Raw genomic sequence first — 9,959 nt, forward strand, 5'->3', positions numbered from 1 at the left:
GTCTGAGAAAAATGACTTTATTTAATCTGCAGAATCATTAAGTACAATTTGAAGTGCTGTGACAGGAGATGATATCAGGTCCTAACATCTGACCAAGTCCTGTTGTACTCTTTTTGATTTGTTTGACATGTGTCAATATGCATATGCTATCTTTAATCCTTTTTTAAAAATCATAACAAATATGAAAAAAAGACAAATGCACAAAACTGGTCTGCAAGCTTCCACCTGCGGGATTTCATGATTCCTATTACGGCGTGTACATATAAGCGGGAATGACAAGCATGGACTGATGAGTCAGAAGCACAGAGAGAGAAAACTCGACTGAGGCGGGGACAGGATAACTTGGAAGAGAGAACGGTTGAGTGCGCAAAAAAACAAAACAAAAAAAACAACAACATTTGCTTCCATCCAAAACAGCAAGTTGTCAAACATCTGAATGTCTAAATTGAGCTAAAAATTTCAAAACCACTCCCATGATCCCTTCTATTGTAAACTTGCCCCAATTGCAGTGCGTTGATCGAGAATGAGAATAGTTTCGGAAATGACGTCCACAGAGAAATGGTCGTAGTCGGGCGTGTTGACAGTTGCCTTTACAATGTAAACCGTTAGTTTTGGGACTGTTGTTGAGCTCCAGAAATTTACCGTCATTATACCCCCCGATCCCCGTTGACGATATATCAGGGGGGTACCATCTAGTGCCGTCGCACAGAACGCCGTTCAAGTCGTATTGCTACGCTAGCTTGACAGATGGAACAACCAACCAACCAAACACTGACAGACACATTATTAGTTCCTAGCAAAGAGTTTAGCGGGCAAGAATTGTTCTCTCATAAAATTACTGTCAACAATGACCCACAACTCCTACGATAGTGCTCTAAAATGGCGTACATAATCACTTTTAAGTAGTCAAAAAATTTGTAAATGTCCAAATTTAAAATACAACTCCTATTATTCCCTTTGTCACGATTGTAAACATGCCCTCAGTCGTAGTGCGTTGTTTGAGAATGACGGTATAGTTTCAGGGATGACGTGCACAGAGAAACAGTTGTCGTAGTGGTACGCTAGCTTGATAGATGAATCTAAAATCCAATCACTCTTGTAACAGCGAACAGTCACTTTTGTAAAAAATGTGAACATCCAAATTCACAAAAAAACAAACAAACAAAAAAACAGTACGACTCCTTAATTCTCTGTCGTACACATGACCCCAGTCTCAGTGCATGGTTTGAGAATGACAGAATAGTCTCTGAGATGACACACACACAGAGAAATGGTCTTCATAGTGCTACACGAGCTCACTGAGCTACCAACAAATCAAATGCAGGCTGACTCGTTACATGTTTTGGGGGACAAAAACTGTTGTTCCAGACAATTCCCACCCTCACATGAGGGAGGCAGTGTGCATTAAAACGGCGTATGTACCGTAATTTTGAATTTGTCAAAAAATGCATCAAATGTCCGAATCGATCGATAATTAACAATTTTAAATGACAACTGTCAGCCGCAGTGCTTGGTCCAAGAATGACGGAAGAGTTTGATGGGAAATTATGTACACAGATAAATGGTCATTGTACTGTTACGCTGCTAGCTGTGATGTTATTAGTTACAAGTAACAAGGTGCAGTAACATGTTTGGGACAAAAACCTGTCCAACAATTCTTATGCTTGCCTCAGGGAGAGGGAGTGGGCTCTAAATCAGCTTTCTGAAATAGCAAGTCATCAAAGTTGTCTGATAATTTAAGTCACAAATATGACTATTCACTCTTTTGTGATCATACCCAATTCCCCAGTCACAGTCCATGTTTTGAGAATGGGAAGGAGTTTGGGAACACAGAAAAGTTACTGTTGTAGTGCTATGCTAACTTGGCAGACCCTTGCCAACCACTCAAATGCTAGCTGACTCCTTACTGGTTACTAGTGACACCTTTGTGGGGACAAAGTTTGTGGTGATCGTCATGCTAAGCTAGCTTGACAGACTCTCCTACCAAACACTGAAACACTAGCCGGCAGGCTACCGGTTACAAGTACGTTTTTGGGGACAAAGTTTGTGTTTATGGTTGTCATAGTGCTACACTGGCTTGTACCGACTGCTTAAATGCCAGCGGACACATTATTAGTTACTACTAACACATTTTGGGGGACAAAGTTCATATTAACTGTCGTAGTAGGTCTACGCTTCCTCGACAGACTGACTTGCCAACCTCTCCAATGCTAGCTGATCCCTTACTCGTTACTAGTAAGTTTTGGCGACAAAGTTGATAACAGTTGTCGTAGTGCTACGCTAGCCAGGCACACTGACCTACTGACCACTCAAATGCTAGCTGAAGGATTACAAGTAACATGTTTTAGGGGATAAAGTTTGTATTATTTGTTGTCGTCGTCCATGCTAGCCTGACATAGCTAGTTTACTGATCTACCACCCCATGAAATGCTAGTTTGCTGTGCCTGACGGTCTAACAAATTTCTACGCTGGCCTGAAGAAGGCAGAACACTATGACCTTCTGAACTGGTGTAGATAAGTTGTCAAATGTCTGAAATTGATTGATATTTCAAATAAAAATTAGGACCACTACGATTCCCTCCGTCGCTATCTTACACAGTAAAATAAATTGTGACGCACCATGACGTCTATTATGATACTTACACAATTGTACAAATGTCACCTAGGTATATCCGCACCCCCAATCAATCACACCCCGTCGTCGGACATTATTTACACCGAGGAAGTCTTAGTAACTACCAACCGACCAATCAAACGCTGGCTGACAGTTTATAAGTTTTTGGGCACACTGTTGATATTAGCTTTCCACTCACTCCACCACTGCTTCCTTATCCAACTCCCACTACCTCTCCTTTTTTTGTCATTTACATTTTATATAAACTCCACCTTCATAAATTGTGTTGCTGGTTTATTCATTTAATACAATTGACAATTTTGCTGTTCAAAATAAGCATCTTACAATACAACAAAGAAAAAAGGCAAAGAAGAACATGAGCACAAGATAGGCGAGGTGGGTTGGGGAATAAACAAGTCAAAGACATTCATTCACATCTCTCAGAAAAATTAAGACTGAAATGTTGCTGAAGCAGAGGAATAAAAGGATTAAAAAGGTCACAATACAGTTGTGCTGTGTACGCTAACTTTGTGGCCAAAGGGGGGAAGAAAGGACATTGCATCACAGGAAACAGGAAGTCAGGTGTGTACAAATATGTATGTTGGATGTTCCCAAACTCATCCCTGATCCCTTTTGTGTCTGCCCGTGACAAAAAAACCAAAACAGAAATTACAAGAGCAGGTGCTCCGGATTCCAGTTGAACAACATTACCCATGATGCAGCGCATCACATCAGGGTCTATAAATATATATTAGACTTAAACTCTGTTAGGACGGACAGCTGTCTGATCCGACAGGGTTGAGAGATCAAAGGAATGTACAAGTGTTTGAGTGACTGAGATTAAACTTGGCTTCCAGTCTTGCTGAGGAAACGCACACACAAATAAACAAAATAACATCTGTGTGGAATGACTCACGCGGAAATTTTCCAAATATTTGTCCTTATATTTTGCACAATGTTTGCGCTGGGGGGAATTTTAAGTGTTGTAGCCAAGATGGAGCTGACTTCCGGAATGCGACAAAGATGACGAGGATGAGCGACATCCAAACATCAGTACACACAGACAGAAAAAAGTTAAGACAAAAGAAGGCTTGAGGTTAGCGAGCTGAACAGCGAGAAAGGAGCCGGCATGGGGGGGACAAGGCTAGGTTAAATCAAGAGAAGCTGCGTTAAAGATGAAATGGCACTGGGCTTTTTTTTCTTTTTTTTTTTTTTTTTTTTTTTTTTACTCCTTGCCCTCCCTTTCTCTACCTCTTCTTTCGCTTTCTCCTTTTCTCTCCCTCTCAGATGGCCTCCACATAGTTGGCAGGCAGCATTCCCTGCTGGCCAGTGCGCTCCACGCGGCCGTACATCCAGCCCTCGTCGATCTGCTGCACGTCCACGATCACATCGCCGTCCATGAAGGAGACCTCGTCCTCGTCTGCGGCGGCGTAGTCGTACACCGCCCGGTACCTCTTCTGTGGACCCAGAAACACCTCTTTCAGTCACTTTATGAAATGGAAATACTTGCTAAATATTATACACTACTCACAAAAAGTTAGGGATACAGTGGTGTCTTGAAATATGAATAATCTGATTTAGGTATTTTTAAGTTACGAGCAGTTATTCGGCAGATGTTTTTGCTTTGATTTGCAAGCTCAAACCTGAGATACGAGGTCTGTATGGTGGCAGGGAACTCAATTCAATGCACTTCACAATGCCAACAGTTTGGCAATGGTGAAAAATTCACCAAAAAAAGAGGCTTCAAGCTGTTTAATGCCAAAGAAAATTGTGTATTTTAAACAACTATATAGGTCTCCTTTATGAAAGTCAGTTTAGCTTAATGCTAACGTACATGGAAAATGCCATTTACATGCTAACAGTTAGCATCTGGTAGGCAGAGCACACTGAATTGAATTGCAGCATTAAATCATGATGCATAAATACTTTAATTCTTTACATTCCATTTTATTATATTACTACTTTGTTTTTATAAAGTACACTAAGTGCTTTTTTTCCTTATTAAAACAACTTTTTTTTTTTTTTTTTTTTTACTGGCAGCTGGGACAGAAATAATTAATTAATTTCAATGGGCAAAGATGATTTGAGATACGAGTGCTTTGCCTTCCGAGCACATTCACAGAATGAATTATAATTATTAGACATGCATACAAAAGATAAAAGAAGAGTCTCAAATTAAGTTCACCGCTAAAGGTAGCAGTGCACTTTAGGTTCATCCTGACCTTTCACTTGAAAGCCCAATATCCCTAACATTTTGTGAGTATAGTATATTGTGGTCACATGCACAATATGACAATAATTTTCACCCCCAAAATACACCTCGAGTCACACAAAATAGTTGAACTCCTGTAAAACCTCAGCAAAGAAAATGACAACTCTCCATGTGATGGCCACCATCAATATAGTTGTCAAATGCACCTAAAAACTGTACAAATCGGAATTTGACCATTTTCGGAAAATACACAATTCTCAGGACGACCTTCCATCTGACGGCTATCGTCAATATAGTGATTAAATGTGCCTTCATTTATATATCATGGAGTGTGAATGCTTGTTTGTCTATGTTTGTGCCCCGCAATTGGCTGGCGACCAGTCGAGGGTGTACCCTGCCTCTTGCCCAAAGTAAGCTCGGATAGGCTCCAGCTCAGCCAAGAACCCTAATGAGGGCTACAATCTTTTCTCTTTAGCCCACCGGGAGAATATTTAGCTACATTTGCTATGACATTATTCCTCAAACAACAACATAAAATTATGTTTCTTTTCAAGCTCTTGATTGAGGAAATTGGGAGAGAGGGTGACGGAGGACATACCCCGGCGCTGGGAGGAGGTGCAGCGGCCGCTGGGCGCACAGGCTCAGGGGCAGGATCATAGTGGTAGTTCTGAGAGGCAGCCGGGGGCTGGAAAGCTGCTGTTGAAACAGTGGTAAGACAAAATGGCCGTTAGGCTTCAATTGAGAGATGGTTGGGGTATCTATTACGATTAATTGGAACTGGTTTTGTAGCAGAACTACCTGGGGCAGGGTTACCTGGCTGTTGATGCTGAGTCTTGCTCTTTAATTCCTCGTGGAGATGTGGAGTCTTGCTCTTCTCAAACTCCTCATGGTACTTGACCTAAAGATACAATGAGGGAAAAAAAAAAAAAACTACGATTACAGACAACAGCTCGCTACATTGAGCGACATTCCGCTTTTTACTTTTATTGATCTATTATTGCTTGAGCGATGTTTTGCTTTGTCAGAGACTTCTGTCACATGACTGTTTCACCAATCAAATGGAACGAATAGCTACGCTGACTCCATTTGACCAATCAAAAGGAGCCAGACAGTCACATGACCGCACAAAGTTTTCAAAGTGACACATTTTCGTGAAAGCTTGTAAAAAACCTCAATAACCTATTGTGCTGTTTCATCAATGTCAACAAAGAAAGTTAAGACAATTTTTTGTGGGAGAATCTGCCTTAATTTATATTATTTTATAAAGATTATTTATTGTTTCACTTAAAGTGATATTGTTGGTCAATATCTGAATTTATACATTCCCATTTTAATTTTTTTTCCAATTTACATTCATGATTTGACTAAACTAAATAAATCAGAAGTTACTTACCAGTTACTACAGTACGAGAGTAGTCCCCCCCCCCTCCCGGAATACTTTATTTCACTCAATTATTTGGAGGACTACTTTTTACTTGAGTCATATTATTCTACATGAACAGTATTCTTACTTGAGTACAATTACTTTCGGCAATTATACACACTACTAACACGACTTTGATTTGAGGACACAGACAATGAGGTTCACTTCATGACCACCAGGAGTCTCCCCCTTGCAGCACAATGGCGAGGGTGATGGGTGTGGGGACCAAGTGCAGTAACACCTCTCACCTCCAGACGCTGACAGGATGTGACATCTCGGTGGGCAGGAAACCGGGTGTGCGCCGTTGCGTGGCAACCGCCGCTGACACATCAGAGCAAGCAGGTGACGCAAAAGAGGGAGGAGGCCTGAGGGGTTGGGGGGATGGCTGCAGACTGGACCAGAAGCTTTTTTTGGGGCCGCATGAATGAGCCAGAAGCATTGTGCGGGTAAGGAAGTCATGACTGAGCATACATTTTTTTTACGCCTGACTTCGGGTGGTAAATTCACCCAAAAAACTGAAGAAAAAAAAGGACGCCTCGCCGATGAAATTTGCTCTTCATGAATAGAGAGGCCTCTCAACAGACTGACTCACAGAACTCCCGGGTCAAGATTTACGGCCCTGCTAGCAGACGGCATCAAAGGGTTCACTGTTCTTAGCGGTGGTGGTGAGGAGTCCATTTGCAGTGGTGAGGACAGCGGGGCAAGTGATGGAGAGAACAATGCTCTCAAGTGCAAAACGCTGCTACAGTGTGTGTGTGTGTGTGTGTGTGTGTGTGTGAGTGAGTGAGTGAGAGAGAGAGAGAGGAAGATTATTTGGGTTTTGTTTTTTGAGGAGCAGTCTGAACAGATGGCAGGGATTTGCAGGAAGTGGCCTATGCTCCTCAATGGTGGGAAAGGAGCACAATAGAAGAAGCTGGACACAAGATGGCAGAGTTTGGCGTATGACAGGCTGGGAGTGATTGGAAGCAGATGTAGCGCCTCAATCTCTGCTCGTTCCAGTCATGTGGCTTTTGTGTGACATGTAATGTACCTTTCGCCTCAGCCATTAGCCATCAGCCTCCACTTTTGACTATGTCATTACGAGCGGGGAAGTAGGTATGGTGTGTGTGTGTGATTCCCGTGGGAATAGTCGGTGGTGAGGGAGGAGGGGAAATGTGCGATGAAGTGGTTTGTGTGTCTTTCTACTTGACTGCTCTTACTTGGAAGCTAATTAATGGCTCTTGATGTGGAACACTGCAGAAAAACTGTCTCACTGACGAAAAACATAAGGGTGACCCATCAGTGGTTAGTGACCAAGCCCTGATGCAAATAGCATGGACACCCCCCCTTAAAATGAATATCATTTCCTGTATCAATTCAGTGCTGCCTTGAGATACAAGTGACCTGCCTTTCTAATTTTCTGAGACATGAGCGGTCGTTCAGCTGTTCTCTACCTGCAGTTTGGCAGACAGAATTCTTCAAAAAAGAGGCTTCAAGCTGTTTAATCCCACTCCCAGTCTAAGTTTACTATCAATCTAAACAAATCAAAGAGAATTACACGTGTATTTAAAACCACCACATAACTTAGCATTAAACTAGTGAAATTAAAAAGGCAAACACAATGAGCAACGCAACGGTGTTAAGCTTCAAGCAAAGGATATTGAACACGAACAGTGCAGCAACACATTTACATGAACAATATACCAGTCCTCACAGAGGGATATATTCTTAATCTTCTGGGGAAAATTATTCACTTAAGTTGTTGTGAGTCTTATTCGTTAGTGTCTTCACGACTGTATTGCATTGACTGCGGAAGAGTGGGGGGCTGATGATTTCTTTCTTTATTTAAAAGTCCAACTAGACAGCCGCTGTGTAGACTGTGGCTTTGGGCTGGCATGGCTGATTCAGAGTGTCTTCTTGTCACGGCGTGGAAAAGCCCCACGAGTGAGATATACTGTATATGCCAGCCACCAGAGGCTTTTTCACAGCTCTACCATGTAGTTATGTGTAGGTATAAGAAAGCTATCAGACGAAGTAGGATCCGTTTTTTCAGGTCGTAGTAGAGGTATTTGATTGACAGTTCAATCAGCGGATAAACCCACAGCGTTCGAGAGCGGACTGAACGGCTTGAGTTTTCATGATTTTGAAGCCTCATTTTATATACGTGATATATACTTTTTTTTTTTTTTTTTAATAATCTAAATCTACTTTTAGTGGACTTTAATATTAAACACAGTATGAAGAGGAACTTGGGTATACTACTTTACGGACACGTACGTTGCTAACTTGATTCTGTGATATCTTGAGTCTCTGCAGCTCTGGCGTGTCTGTGACCACAGTGAAGGATTTCCCTTTATTCTTTTCAAAATCCTCCTTGTAGAGAACCTAAGCAGAAAAAAAACAAATTGTTAATTGGGAGATCAAACATGCAGAACTGGAATGAAATTAACTGTGCAATGTAATGTCTGTGTGTGTGAGCGAGAAAACTCCATTATTCGTAGCCGCTTTATTCTTTTTCAAACGTAAACTTTTTGAACAAGTCAGAGCAAGCAAATCTCACCAAGCAAATTGATTTCATTTCTATGAAGTGACTTTCTCATGGAACATTAGGATAAACGGGCTAAAATACTTAGCATAAAATCAGTGGGACAAAGGCTGGGCGCAGTGTTCTGCTTCATCTTTCGTGGTGACACTCACTTCCTGTTCCATGGTGGAGTGACGGCCAAAGGTGGTAACCATATATGGGCACGTGGAGAGGTAGTGTAGTGTGTTATTGTGTTTGCAGTACTGACTCGGCAGGTTAGGGATCGGCTTGTATAGATTGCACTTGAGGATTTTTTACTTGCGCTGCATGGAAATGACACTTGAACGAGGACAAATCACTTCACGTTGTGATTCATTGTTTACTGTGCACGCCAAGTTAAGCCATGATGAAGAATAATTTTCCCATCATCCTACTGTCTCTCTCCTGTTTTCTTCCAATCACGTTGCTGCTTTCTTCCCCGCGCCCTCCTGCCGTCCTTTTGTGCGCCTTCATTCATATTTCACTGCGTACGTGTGACTCTCCTCCACACCCGAGAGGTCTTGCGTTGTCTTTCCGGGGATAATGCGTTTCCTCTTTCAGCCCAGCTCCTCCTTCCCTTCCTACCACCAAGCACTGGTGCGCACTGCTGTCTGTCTTCCTCTTCCCCCCCCCTCGATCTGCCCTCCTCCACCAACAATTCTCTCTCTTCCTTCTTTATTTCTCTCCCTCACAAAGTCTCGTAATGAGGGGTGACAGCTTCCATAGCAATAAGGTTCCCATAGCAATGGTGCCAGAGCATGAGCATCCCCAAACAAACGGTTTTATTCAGCTATTTAGTCCACTAATGACAAATGCAAGATGACTCACTCTGTTGTTGTTGAAGAACAGGAAATTGCTGTTGATGCTTGATTTAAGAAGAAATGGTGCGAAATGATAAGTGTATTTTAAATAGTTGTCATTGTAAAGGAAGCCATGCATTTTTGTGGCCCAATCGACTTCCTGTTTGAGATTTGGTGGGGTATTTATAGTGAAATAACTTCTGTTCCCAGTGGTACATCAAACAACTGTCCTGAGCTTACATAGGCTCGATTCTATGCTCAAACATTGCTCTCAATGCAGTGATTTATGTATGTTTGGGCAGCACAGTTAACGAGTGGTTTGCACGTCTACCTCACAATTCTGAGGTTTGATGTCTGAATGTCGGAAG

The 9,959-nt window shown here is 42.0% G+C and overlaps 1 protein-coding gene across 4 annotated transcripts in view; it reads right to left on the bottom strand.

Annotated features, from left to right (window-relative positions):
* The window catches only part of LOC133414373 (LIM and SH3 domain protein 1-like), a 37,926-nt gene continuing 27,967 nt past the window's right edge, over positions 1-9,959 (bottom strand). The window contains exons 4-7 of one of the 4 annotated variants that reach the window (XM_061699667.1): positions 8,506-8,613; positions 5,625-5,724; positions 5,425-5,519; positions 1-4,071 (exon numbers count right to left, since the gene is read on the bottom strand). In XM_061699667.1, the coding sequence (XP_061555651.1) occupies positions 3,898-4,071; positions 5,425-5,519; positions 5,625-5,724; positions 8,506-8,613 (477 nt within the window). In that variant the 3' untranslated portion in view covers positions 1-3,897. Of the gene's footprint in view, positions 4,072-5,424; positions 5,523-5,624; positions 5,725-8,505; positions 8,614-9,959 lie in introns of all 4 variants that reach the window. The other 3 variants (XM_061699669.1, XM_061699666.1, XM_061699668.1) reach the window with 3 other exon arrangements.

This window comes from Phycodurus eques, chromosome 16 (assembly GCF_024500275.1).
Source record: "Phycodurus eques isolate BA_2022a chromosome 16, UOR_Pequ_1.1, whole genome shotgun sequence".
Taxonomy (NCBI): domain Eukaryota; kingdom Metazoa; phylum Chordata; class Actinopteri; order Syngnathiformes; family Syngnathidae; genus Phycodurus; species Phycodurus eques.